The 13,432-nt window shown below is 47.2% G+C and overlaps 1 protein-coding gene and 1 long non-coding RNA gene across 2 annotated transcripts in view; one reads left to right on the top strand and one right to left on the bottom strand.

Moving 5' to 3' along the window:
• The first annotated feature begins 2,392 nt into the window (after positions 1-2,392).
• On the top strand, positions 2,393-2,755 carry LOC128818037 (uncharacterized). Its single transcript, XR_008440375.1, has 2 exons — positions 2,393-2,557; positions 2,708-2,755. It is a non-coding gene; the product is annotated as an uncharacterized LOC128818037 (long non-coding RNA).
• Positions 2,756-8,931: 6,176 nt separating this feature from the next.
• VIPR1 (vasoactive intestinal peptide receptor 1) overlaps positions 8,932-13,432 on the bottom strand; it is a 100,453-nt gene continuing 95,952 nt past the window's right edge. Inside the window, exons 11-13 of the mRNA XM_053996694.1 lie at positions 12,167-12,296; positions 11,355-11,396; positions 8,932-9,501 (exon numbers count right to left, since the gene is read on the bottom strand). Coding sequence (XP_053852669.1) covers positions 9,310-9,501; positions 11,355-11,396; positions 12,167-12,296 — 364 coding nt within the window. The 3' untranslated portion in view covers positions 8,932-9,309. The remainder of the gene's footprint in view (positions 9,502-11,354; positions 11,397-12,166; positions 12,297-13,432) is intronic.

Below are 13,432 nucleotides of genomic sequence, written 5' to 3' on the forward strand. Positions count from 1 at the left end.
ATCTCAGACATTGTACAATAATCATGTAGATTTGCTCTGCAAACCAAGGGCAGGGATGATTGATATTGGCTGGTTTCAGCATTCCAAGTTACTTCCTGTACCCTTAGGCTGTGTGTGGGAAGGATTCAAGGTGTTGATCTAGACTGGGAGGAGTGGGGATGTTTCTAAGGGGAGTTTAATCAGTATTGATGGGGGGGGATGGACTCTAGGAGAGGTTTAGATCCATAAAAAGGGATCTGTTGCCATGGACAGGAAACTTTTGCCTCTCTGGTCTTTGGATGCAAGGCCAGTTTAGTTCTGAGCTTTCCACACCTAGACCAGTGCCTGACAGGGGCTGGTGGAGTCCCCACCCCTGGAGGTGTCCAAGGAAGGGCTGGAGGTGGCACTCAGTGCTCTGGGCTGGTGACAAGGTGGACATCAACAACAGGCTGGGCTCAGTGGTCTTGGAGGGCTTTCCCAACCTCAGTGATCCTGTGACTCTGTGACCTGGGAAATGGCTATTTTAAGATGACATTGCCACTCACCTGCCTTTGTTCTTATGATCCAGCAAAGGAGTAAATGCATAAAGGGTTCTGTGGTATTCACATTCTCTGAACAGAGGGCGACACAATTCTCTCTCCCAGGATTTTTCCTGGGAAGTTGTGAGACACAGTGAGAAAGCGCAGAGAAAGAAGAAAACAATTCTTATCTCTGTTGGCTGCGCCTGTTGTTTGGCACATGTGGAATGTGTTATGGAGATTGTGTACCCAAGAGTGATTTGTTAATTGGACACTGGTGATGGTTGTTTGGATTGATTGGCCAGTTGGGTCAAAGCTGTGTCGTGACTGTCTGGAAACAGTCATGGGTTTTTTCTTGAGTATCTTTTTAGTATGAGACAGTTCTAGTATAGTACAGTATTAATGCAATATAATTTAGCTTAATAAAAGCAATTTATTCAGCCTTCTGCAGCATGGAGTCAGAGTGCGCTATTCCCCGCGCAGCGGGGATCACACTGCTTCTGTAGGGTTCTGTAGCAGGAATGATTTCCCTGTGAGCCCTGTCAGTGTCAGAAGAGGCTTTTAGGCTTTCAGAAAGTGCAGTGTTACAGCTGTGTCACCATGCCTAGGCTCTTTGTGCCACGTGTCCTCGGGATCCTCGGACAACCCAGCATCTCTCTGAGCTGAGGACAGCCAAAATCCCCTCTGTGGATTGTACTGAGTCACAGTTCAGTTTATATCTCCAGTGTGAGGGTGTAGGTACAACCTGCATGTGCAATGAAGATGATTTAGCCACTAGGTTTGATCCACTACACGGGAAATTGCTTTAATGTCATGGAGATCACAGAATTCCTCATCCTGGTATTTTGCCATGGAAACCACAGGGGGATCAAAGGAGGAGGATGTCATTTTCCATCTTTAAACATGATTCTTTCTAATACAGAAAGATGCTATTGCAGTCATGAAAACTGAGCTTACACAGAGAAGCCCTAAAAGCCAAACTCAAAACCTTCCAGAGGTTGTGATTGCATGTTCCATCAAATTCAGAATAATGGTGTGTGCCTAAAAAAGCCACGCTTTGCTCTTTGCCGGCCAGGAAGGACACAGAGGACACACAGCTGGGACCAAAGAGGGTTAGGCTGATTTTTTTTTTCCCCCAGACTTCTCAGGTGACCTTCATCAAACCCACTTACATTAATTTCTGAGCAGTGATTGGGGTTCCTCATGTGGAAGCTGTTTTTTTGGCGGGATGGGATTATCCTCACCTATACAGACACAGAAAAAATGTAACTGGCTGGTTTTCCCCTTCCCCAGCCCTCACGAGGTGTTTTCCTGATTTCTGGCTTAACCAACACAGGGAGATCCAGTGGAAGTCAGTACAAACAGCTTCACTTCTCAGAACACCCAGAGCATCAGACCCCTTGATTTTAAATGAAAATGGTTAATCCATGCAGAAAGAGGGACAAATACAGCCAAGACTTGTCATTTCAAGTTGTAGGCTTGGCCTTTATCAGTAGTGTCAGCACTGGGTGTAAATCAGTTTAAGAAGGGGGTGAGTGGCCAAACTGGCCCTATGGACATGGAAAAGCTCACTGACCTCTTGTTGAGGTCTATTTTCACTGCCTGATATCCGTGTGCATCAAATAATGTGTCTTTGATATGAACAATTATGGTTCACTTGTGGTTGCCTGCCGGGCTTTTCTCCAGCACAGAGGAAGGCTTGTGCTTTGTTCTGAGCGATAAAGATGTTTGCTGGAGGATATTCCAGCAACAATCAACATGTCTGTATTTGTGTGTGGGGTTGTAAGTTCCTGTGAATGCAGGAATCATCTCACACCTGTGGATTGTGACAAAACGACCGCAGCGTGTTCGTGATTTCATGGTTGTCACCTCCACGCATCAGTCCTGCCTCCAAAGGACCATCCATGCACCCAGCTCGAGCAGTGGTGGAGCTTTTGGGGTCAATTATGTTGGATTTGGTACTGGTTCTTCTGCTGGCACAGATGTTCTCAAAGAAGGTCTACACAGAACTCTCATCTACTTGAAGATGTCCCTGCTCACTGCAAGGGGTCCCTTCCAACGTTAGTATTTCTATGATTCTCTGATTTTAAAGGTGATTTGGTCTATCTGGTTAACCTTTCAAAGTATGAGGTCATTATGGTTAACTCTAAGCAGGAACCTCCCCAGCTCACCACTTCCTTCTTAGTTTTCCTTCTCTGTGTCTTCTCCAGGACTGTGAAGATTAAATTAAAATACCAGGTGGAGCACCTCAGACACAATGTCTTCACGATGGTTTTATTGCTTGTTTTCAGCAGTGTCAACCACAGAGAAGAACCCCCTATGAAGCAAGGAGGTGAACCAAATACAAAGGAAAAAAAAAAAAAAAAGGAAAAAAAAATAGCCATTTCATTGCATATGTACAGAGTCAGACCAAAAATAAATAACATCAGGCAAAAGGCCATGGAACAAGGCAGAGATTTCACCTGTGCTGAGCAAGCAGGCCCGTTCTTGCTGGCATGGAGGATACATCACAAGCACCTGGTACAGAGAAGCCCACAGAGACAGAGATCCTCTGCTCACAGGCAGTGCCCATCACCCTCTGCTGCCAAAGCCTATTTACAGGAGGGCAGAGCACAGGTGTTTACAGCTTGAGTGAGAAGGGTCAGATGGCACCAGCTGCTGACCCACAGCTTGAGGTGTTTGAAACAGGCTCTGAAAAAATGCACTTTTGAGTTCAAAACTGCCTTTTTGAACTCAATTTCTCATCATCATCATCTGAATATCAAAAATGCGGTGTTTATTTTTATTTTTTTTCTTCTTAAATGTGCTCTTCAGATTTCCTCTATGTACAAATGTACAATATCCACAAAACTTGGGTATAAAACACTGGTGCTCTGCTGTGTGTGTCCTCAGGGTCTGGCCCTCAGAACACAAGTGGGCATTATTTTCCTTACAGACCTGTAGGCTCCAGTCCCAAAGGTTTGCTTTCTCCCCTGTGATTTCACAGTATTCTAGAAATAACCAGAATTTCAAACGCAGGGCTCTTCAGCACAGCATCATGCAAGTTAGGACGTTCAGGAAGAGGTGGAAAAGATGATCTGTGCTCCAAAGAAACTTCTGATTAAAAGCCCTGGTTTACATCTGCATGGGTCTCCAGGGGAAACAACAAGGTCAGACACTGTAATTATACCTCATCAGACTGAAATGCAAATAATGGGTTAAGAGAGGGGATGAAAAGCTGACTGACTGAAAGGAAATTGATTGAAATCCACATTTTGGCACATCTGACTCCACCTGTCAGTCTGGGACTTGAATCCTTCCCTTTTTACAGCAGCTTAGTGCCTGAATGATGCCAGCAGAGTCCTTCTGGATGGATGTGGGTGTGTGTGACCCCCTGCTCTTCGAGGCTCATCTCCAGTGAAGCAGCTTCTTGGTGCTGGCCCCATCAGCACTGGGGTGGGAAAAGTGCAAATTTGCATTGTGAGCCAGGGAATTCAGGATTGCAATCCCTGTCCCCGGGAGTTTGGCACATTCATGGCTGCAGAGATGCCATGGGGGGAAGAGCGAGGCTGGGAGGGAACCTGGGCTGTGCCAAACACCCAGCCTGAAAGCAGGAGCTGGGACACAGCAGGAGGAATGTTTTATTGTGGGCTTTCCTGTTACAGCTGCATTCACCTGCCAGAGAAGGGACATTTCTTCTGGTCCACCTGTGTGTCCACAGGCCATTTATCAAACCAAGAGGTACCTGTGTGGTCAGAATAAAATAAGCTTTATGGAGACACACATTGGCACTTCCCAGTTTGAGAGATTCCCTTTTAGTCTGAAGTTATTTTGTATTTCCTTTCCCTATATTTCCTTTCCCCTTGTTTAAACCCTGGGGTGAAACTGGAAGGAATGGACACAAAAAAGTCCCCCCAAACCCCTTTAATCCCTGCCATGGAGCCAAGTGGTGTTCATTCACTCCTGAGCTTTCTTTGGAACTTCATTTTGCTTTTGAAAAACTACCATCAATCTTTCGTTAATCAGCAGGTGCATTTCTCTCTGAAAGCATTTCCATCAGATTGGAGCAGAGATTTGGGTTTAATCCCTCTGCCCTGTGGCACAGACATGACCCTCATTGCTTTTGAGATGAATGGGAAATCCAGTGGGATGTAGAGAAAAAGGAAATCTGATACTTAGTTCATGTATAAAATATCTTTTCTGCAGCAACACCTTCCTGAAGAGAAACATAACTTGTTTCCTAACAAATAAAAACCCCAAACAAACAAAAAAATGAAGCAAAATGCTCAGGTCTTTCATCTTCTGGCCTTTCTTCCTTTTCATTCCACAACTGCAGTAATGCTGCTCCTGCATACATAACTCTGATTTTAAAAACTTGTTTGATTTTAATGCCCCTAAAATTCTGCAACAGAATTTCTTTTCTGAACCCTAAACATGGACATATTCTCATTTCTTGCTGTTTGTGAGAGGGTCACAAAGCAACACAGATCCCAGCTGAACAGAAATATCTACAGTCTAATGTTAGCATCGAACCTGCTACCTCTAGACCTTGACAATAATTTATTGTTTATATTTTAATTGTTCTATACTTAGGAATAAATTTAATAATTCAATCACTGAAGTATAGAACAGGAGGGACTCACTCTATCCCTGATGTAAAAAGGGAGTAAGCAGCTCCAGAATGAGGAAAAAGGAATTATTTTGAAGGCAAATCCCAGTTTAATGCTGGTGTAATTCAGGAGTCACTGCAGTGAGCTGATTGGTGCAAGCAGGATCAGAATTTGGCTTTATTTCTATAAAGAGTTTTGGAGCCCAAATTCATGATCCTCAAACACATCTGTGCCTTTTAACAGAGGCAGAAGGAGCTTTAATCCCTTTTAAGAGGCACACCTCAGACCTTATTATGCAGCAAATGGATGCAGTTGCCCTGCTGGGGTCAGCTCTGGGGTCAGGGCATCAGGCTGGAGCTGGGGCAGCAGCAAAAGTGCTGAGCTCTGTTCTGTGCTCTGTGTGGGGCCAGGTTATGGGGCCAGGACAGATCACTCCACGTTGTCATCCACAGTGAAGTCCTTGAATTCCATTTTATTGATGAGCTGGATGAAAACCAGAGTAGACCAGGCCAAGTTATGGAGCCAAATTCCTGCGCTGAGCCAGTCAAACAGGGCTCGATCCCAATGTCATCATTCACTTGATTGCTCACGTCCCCAGAGCGAGAGGCTCTGATTTCACCCCCAGCTCCTCTCTTTTTTCCTGGAACACGGGGCCAAGGCAGCTGGGCTGGCAGCTCTGCATCGCTGACATTGCCATGCCTGTCACAGCAGGTCCTTTCAGCACGTTCATTTAATCCCTCAAACACCCCTGACAGCAGAAAGGCGGCGTGGCTGGATGTTCCGTAATGAAATAATTGTGAGTGGGGTGCCTGGGGGCACAGTTCTGGTGTGCTGATGCACTTCACACTTTTTGAAGGAGCTCCTCAGCTCAGGAAACATCCCATCTTCAGGTTCTTGTGCAGAACAGCCTGGTGGGGAGTGTGACAGGCTGCAGAGGAGCCTGTGGGGAGGGTGAATAAGCAGCTGGGGTTTTTCCCTGTCACATCTCCAAAAGGCAAACCTTTCCTGGCTGTCTTTGGCATATGGCTCGTGCTGGCACGGGTTAGCACAGGGCTGGAACACAAGAAAAGCTACAAACACACAAATTTCCTCCTGCAAATGGAAAGGAAAAGGGAGCACAGGGAGAGGAAGGGGAAGGTGACGAGAAGAGGGAAAATGCTCAGTGTGTCTCAGAGCTGGTGGCTCACAGGCTTTCCCCCAGCAAGGCTGCCTGGAACAGATGGGAAGGGATTCCCTCACATCCCACAAAGGAGGCTGCTGGCAGTGGTGCTGCACTTCTGCTCTACAGCTCTGTGCTCCAGTTCCTTTGCTGCTTGGCTGGGACCTGAAATTCCAGTTCACACCTCAGTGGATGCATTCCCAAGACTGGGCAGTGCTCCTCTGCAGCCCATCAGTTTTGTTGGGTATAAATATTTACCATGACAGATGAACAGGGGGAATGGCTTTGCAGCCTGATGAATCCAATCTTTCCCAGACTGACATTGCTTCAAAACTCTGAACCAATGAGAGAAAACATTTTACACCGAGTGGAACAACTTGGAAGCTGAGACAGAATTTCCCCTTGCTTCTTCTGGGCTTCCTTGAAGTTAGTCATTCACCTGGAAAAATGCAGGTCAAATCCTTGCTTTGAGTCAGGCACAGCAGAAGAACTGGTGGTACTGGTGGGATTTCTCCAGTATTTCCTGGGTGAGTCCTAATCCAGGTCTGAAAATGCTCAGCAGTGTTGCAACAAGCAGAGCAACACAAGCACCAAACACAAAGAGCATCACAGAATATCCTGAGTCAGAAGGGACCCACAAGGATCATCGAGTCCAACTCCTGGTCCTGCACAGGACAACCCCAAAAATCACACCAAATGCCTGAGTGCATCATCCAAACTCTTCTTGAACTCTGACCAGGACCTCTTCAAAGGTTCTTGCCTCTTTGAGAACCTTGTGGATTTCAGTGGGATATTGTTTGAGGGGTGTCAAGGCATAAGGGCTTCACTGCAAGAGAAGTGGGGAAATTTTGAGCATCCTCTTGTTTTCTCTGCATTTTGGGAATCAGGGAGCTGCATTTTGATTATCTTACAGCACGTCAGAGCTGGATCCTCTCTGTTGATGTAGGCTCAGTATAAAGTAGCCATAACAAAGCTGGCTCACACCTGGCCAGCCTGGGATTACCAGCACTGTAATTCCAGGAATTTTCACATCTTCCTATCCTTTTAGGACCTACAGGCTGGGTAGCCATGGCTGCACTGTGACAGGATCTGAGCTGGCTCCCTGCAAACTCAGGACTGCAAGTTTACCCTTGGTGGATCACAGTTCCTCATGGCCCTTTACTGACTCCAGACCCCGACGCTGTTCTCAGTCCCAGGGCTGGAGAAATACTTTGGGAGCATCCAGCTCAGCTGATAATAGGCTCTGGGGGTGGTTATGGCATGGAACACTGCCCTGTCAGGACTCTGAAAGGATCTGCCAGTCTCCTCCTGGGCTCAGTGTTGTTTGTTGGCATCTTTGCTTAAGGCCAACAACTCCCAGCCCCACCAGGCTGCAGGTGCTTCCCTCCAATGAACTGCATTTCATTGTGGAGAAATAGAACTGGTGAGTTGAGATCTCTGAGCTCTAAAAGAGGAGCTCACCTCCCTCTCCAGGTGCCTCTGTTGGTGACCCAGACACTCCTTCACGAAGACCTGTTTTAGTAGGATGGCAGCAGCCCAGTTACTGAGCATAAAACCTTTTCAGTTGAGTGGGACACAAACTTGAGCATCTGTATCCCTGTATTTTCTGTCTTCTGACTGAGTTTGGGACTGTGGGGTTGCCTCAAATGAGCAGGACTGGGCTTTAACATTTTTCCTTTGCCTCTCCACCATGAAAGCAAGAATTAAAAAAAACCCTACTCCCTTGGTTTTAATGGGATCCATGTGCATTCTTCAAGTAGGAATTGCCCCTGTATGGAAACTAACAGGCCTTCAGAAAAGAGGTAAAATGCACACACACATCTTAAATATCTAACAGTGCCTTCATATAGGATGAAAGCTCCCCAGAAAAGCTGAAGAAGAAATCCATTTAATAGCTCCTTCACTCCTTCCTCTCTCCTGGAGTGCCAGTTTTGTGCCGAGACAACCTTGCTCTGATGAAAGCAATTTTATCTGCTGCTGTGACGCTAATTTTTTTCATCTGGGGAGTGGCTCCTTATGGCAGCTCTGATTCAATTAAGGATTACAGGGCCCTGTATTTCCCTTTCCTGACAGTGTGTGCTAAGCAAGTGCAAATGAATTACAGCCCAATTATTTTCTCCTGATCTCTAATGATCCTGGGTGCATCCATGCACCGAGATCTATGGGAGAACTTAAAGAGAATGAAAAAACCACAGCCGTGCTCTGCTTTTGGCATCTGGCCCTGGTTTTTATACATGCAAATCGAGTTTCCTGTTCATGGAACACAACCAAGTAAAACACCATGTCACCAACACAATGCAGAGAAGGGTTGGTCCTTCTCAGTGATCTGCTCTTCCACAGGGCACCCAAGGGTGCCTGGAAAGCTTCTGCTCCCCAGGATGGTGGGGAAATAGCAGAACACACTGGGGCATCCTCCGAGGGGCTCTCCTGGTGCTGCAGCTTCATCTCCACCTGTGTAAAATGTGGGGGCCATGTGCTGGCCTCTCCCTTCCTGCTCACGTTCCTCCTGTCCCTTCTCCCTGTGTCCCCAACACCGTCTTTGGTGCTGTATCATCACCTCTTATCCACAGGAATTTTGGCACATTCGTATATTTGGCATTTTTTTTTTTTTCCTGCTTCCTGCCTCTGTCTCTCCTTTACTGGCTCATTAAAAAAAAAAAAAAAAAAAAAAGAAAAAAAAGTGCAATTTGTCTGTTTCAGAGATGCCAGTTCTGGTAAAGCCACCGAGGACTGAGGTTCTCCCTCCCTTACCCCCAGTGCTTCATTTTTTATGACACACCAGCATCTCCCAGGCTGTCCTCAAGCAACTTGAACAATTCCTCAGAGTTATCAACCTCTGAGGGCTTGAAACTGAAGAGTGAAAGGCCTGAAAAGAGGGAGAACAAAAGTGTTTCTCTGCCTCTTGGCTTGTCCGATCTCATCCTGGATGCCAGCGGCTTTTCCAGTTGTGTGTCCTCTGTTGGCTCATGTGGAGCAGGTCATTTCACAGGGTTTTGTCATGGGATCATTGATTCCCGGGGATCCTCGTGCCTCAGTTTTGGATACTCAGTGCCTGGGGAGCCTCTCACACCAGGGAGAACTCGGCCTGGAAGCTGGAGCAGCGGCGTGTCTTTGGCGAGCACTTGGTCAGCATGGAGATCTGGGTGCTGAAGTTGGTGCCGTTGCTGCCCAGGGAAGGGTGGTGGTACTTCATGTCCGAGCCCAGGAACCGCTCCAGGTGCCACCTCCGCCACTTCCTCTTGAGCTCAGCTTGCACCTGGGCATGGGAAAGACAGAAAAGGCAGCACAGGGCATCACTGGATGTTGTTCACAGAATTCCCAGAATGACCAGGTTGGAAGAGACCTTCAAGATCATTGAGTCCAGTCCAGCCCCAACACCTCAACTCAACCCTGGCACCCAGTGCCACATCCAGCCTTTGTTAAACACACCCAGGGATGGTGACTGCACCACCTCCCCAGGCAGCCATTCCAGAACTTTATCACCTTTCTGTAAAAAACTTTTTCCTGATATCCAACCTCTATTTCCCTTGGTGCAGCTGGAGGCTGTGTGCCCTGGTTCTGTCAGTTCCTGGAGAAAGAGCCCAAGCCCAGCTAAGCACAGGCACCTTTCAGGAGCCCTGGAGAGTGCTGAGGTCAGCCCTGAGTCTCCTTTTCTCCAGGCTGAGCCCCCCCAGCTCCCTCAGCCGTTTCTCACAGGGTTTGTGTTCCCAGCCCCTCTCCAGCCTCGTTGCCTCCTCTGGACGCGCTCGAGCGTCCCAACGTCCTTCCCAAACTGAGGGGCCAGAGCTGGGCATGGCACTCGAGGTGTGCCCTCACCTGTGCCAGGTATGGGGCAGAATGACCTCCCTGCTCCTGCTGGCCACACCGCTCCTGATCCAGGCCAGGAGCAGTCGGCCTTTGGCCACCAGGGCCCGCTGCTGGCTCGTGTCCAGTCACTGTTGACCAGAACCCCCAGGTCCCTTTGTGCCTGGGCACTGTCCAGCCACACCGTGCCCAGCCTATTCTGACCTGGTTATGTGAGCAGCCTTGGGTAACCCACCCACCACGGGGCCAAGAATTACTTTATAAAGGCCACTAAACATGGCTTGGCCAAAACTTTCCACATAAAGGGGACACTCCAGTCAGTAAATTACTGGAGCAAAACTTTCCACATAAAGGGGACACTCCAGTCAGTAAATTACTGGAGCAGAAATCCCTGAGCTTCATCAGAAAGAAAATTCTTATTGACACAGTCAAGGTGCCAGACTACTTAACTTCAATGACAACACTTGGTGAGTATAATTAAGACGCTTTCCTTTTCACTGCCCTCTTTTTGGTCCAAATAGAAATGATTGAACTACAGCTTGTTTGTAAAGCTGTCAATACAGCTGTGCTTTTTTTGACAGAAGCTGCTTGCTGGTGCTCAGAGTGTTTACAGAAATAACCTGGTTTACAGCATCCCAGTTCAAATCCTGAACAAACCTGGCCACTGTCCTTGTCCCCTCCTGCAGCCCTCCAGTGCAAATTTTTAGGTAACAGCATGAATTAGATGAAACAGCTGAATTAGATGAAACAGATGAAAATGCTCTGGGATAAACACAGGAACAGCACAATGCCAGGACGAGAATGCCAGGACTAAAATGTGGGAAAGTCAATATTATTCCTGCAAGGCAGAAACACGTTCACCTGCACTGCTCTGTGCAGTCACACCAATGCCTGTGCTGGTTTTGGCTGTGGGTGTGATCCTGGGGAGGATCACTGGAGGCACTAAGCACAAACAGGGCTTGGATGGGATTTATCTTGCCCTGCTGAAGGGGGTGCTTTGGGATCAGGGATTGTGCATGTTCACACAGGAGTTCTGCTGATGCTGTCTCATGAGGAGAGGATGGGCTACAGTGCAAGCACAGGTCCTGATGCGTTTATTGATTGTTTTTATTAATTGTGCTGAAAACTGTCAGGCAAATGGTTGAATTGTTTTCCTGGAGAGAGAGAGATGTGATTTGGTTGCTTCCCCCCAATATTGTAACACCGGGATCAGGAATGGGACACTTCTCAATCCACTCTCCACATGCATTCATTTTGTCCTAGCTGCAAACATTAACCCAAAAAACCCTGATGGTCTGGTCTTACCTCTCCATTGAGAAAGCAGTACAGAACAGCCACCACAAATCCCTGGGGAAAGGAGAAAACAGGATTTTAGCACTACAGACAAGGAGAGAGTGTAGATCCATTCAGCTCCCAAAGGAGAGATCACACAACCACAGAAGTGTTCAGGTTGGAAAAGACCTCTAAGGCCATCAAGCCCATCCAAGTCCACCACTAACCCATGTCTCCAAGTGCCACATCTGCACAATTTTTGAACACTTCCAGATGTGCAGTGATGGTGATGTAGTCAGGAATGTTAATCATTCACTGCTGAATGAAACTTGCTGCTCAAAGCCCCATCCACCCTGGCCTTGGACATGTCAATAATGCAAAAACTGAAACTGAGGTGCTTCTTTTTCTCCCTTAAGTATGAAAAAACACAGAGACACCAATGTACAGAGGAGCATTTTCTTTTCATTTCCTAAAATGAGGGAAGAGAATCTCCTTCTGGAAGGCAAAATATCACAGAATCACAGAATAATGAGGTTGGAAGAGACCTCTAAGATCATCAAGTCCAACCTATGCCCTAACACCTCAACTAGACTATAGCACCATGTCCAGTCTTTTTTTAAACACATCCAGAGATGGTGACTCAACCACCTCCCTGGGAAGACAATTCCAGTACTTTATTATTTATAAATTTATCTTTCATCCTGGCCAGGCTGGAGTGAGTAGATTCTCCACAAAGGTACAAGAGCAGTATGGGGCATGTCCAGGAAAAACCCATGTCCAGCTCATTGCATTTCTCCCTGGTGACAGACCTAGTGACAGACCTGGTGACCCAAATGGTGGCTTACCTGGAATGACCCAACCACGAGCTCAAAGACCAGCTTCACTTCTGCTTTGAAATTGTCGGGGAAGAAAGCAAACATGATGTAGTGAATGCCAAAGAGAGGGATCAGCAGCAGAGTGGACTTGGCCAGCCTCCTGTTGGAAAGACAAACATGAGCCACGAGGGGAGAGGGGAGAGGGTGAGAGGCTGAGGAATCCTGCAGCTGAGCCCTGAAATAAACCCTGAAAATTTATTATTTCTCCTTGTCCCACAGACTGCAGATGGCTGGTGATTTCAGACCTGGTGGCACCATAAAATGTGACATTTTTATTCCCAGTAGCTCCACTGGAGGTATTTCTTTCTCCCTCCTCTCTTCTTTCCTTCCCACCAGAAATCTTTTTTTCATCTCCACAAGCTAAATCATCATCTAGCAATGTCTTTGTTTGCCTGGGATTTCTGAAAATTACAGCTTCTGGGAGAGAAATGGTATGTTTAGCTCAGAATAATGACAGGCTACTGCACAATGAATGTCTCCAAAGGAGGGGAATGAACAGTATTAGTGCTTAATGGCATCATGCTGGGTAATCAGGGGTCTAATTAGGAAGAGATGATAATGTATTGGATCTAATCATTATTAAAAAGTAGCTGGCAGAAAGAAAATGAAATCAAGGGTCTAAGGATGCTTGTGGGGGTTTTGTCTCCCTTGGTCACTCGTATCCTCTGACATCTCCCCCTCTTTCAGAGGCTCCTGGAGGAAATAAAGCTAAGGCTGGGATGTTGGAAATATTCATTTTTTCCACCTGCAACCTCCAAAGCCTCCTCGGGCTCAGACCTCTCAGACCATCTTCATTTATTTGCCACCTGCAGGAGCCCACTGGGAGGCTGATGTGGCAGCTTTGTGCAGAGGATGCTCATCCCTGTGCCTCCCAGAGCTCCTCTGTAGCTCTCCCTGGGCCTGGCCCACAGACAGCTCAACATTAAGGCTGTGATTGGAGGCTGTGGCTCATCCCAGGCAAAATGAGAGCCTGCAGGAAGATGAGGAACTTTACAGGAGTTCGCCTTTCCCACCTCCCTCACTAGCAGGCACATCACTGCTCACAGGGATCCAAAATCTGAGGTTTTTTCGGTGCCTTGCTCTGCCACAGGACTGTCACTGTCTCTGGTGAGCGTCAGTGTTCCCTGTTCCTCACTCCAGAAGCAGCTCTGGCCAGTGGGACCCATGCTGGCATTACCAAGCCCTAATCCCCCCAGCTGTGTGGGAAGTGGGAAGTCACTCATTTCCCAAGCAGTT

Source organism: Vidua macroura, chromosome 1 (assembly GCF_024509145.1).
Source record: "Vidua macroura isolate BioBank_ID:100142 chromosome 1, ASM2450914v1, whole genome shotgun sequence".
Classification (NCBI taxonomy): Eukaryota; Metazoa; Chordata; class Aves; order Passeriformes; family Viduidae; genus Vidua; species Vidua macroura.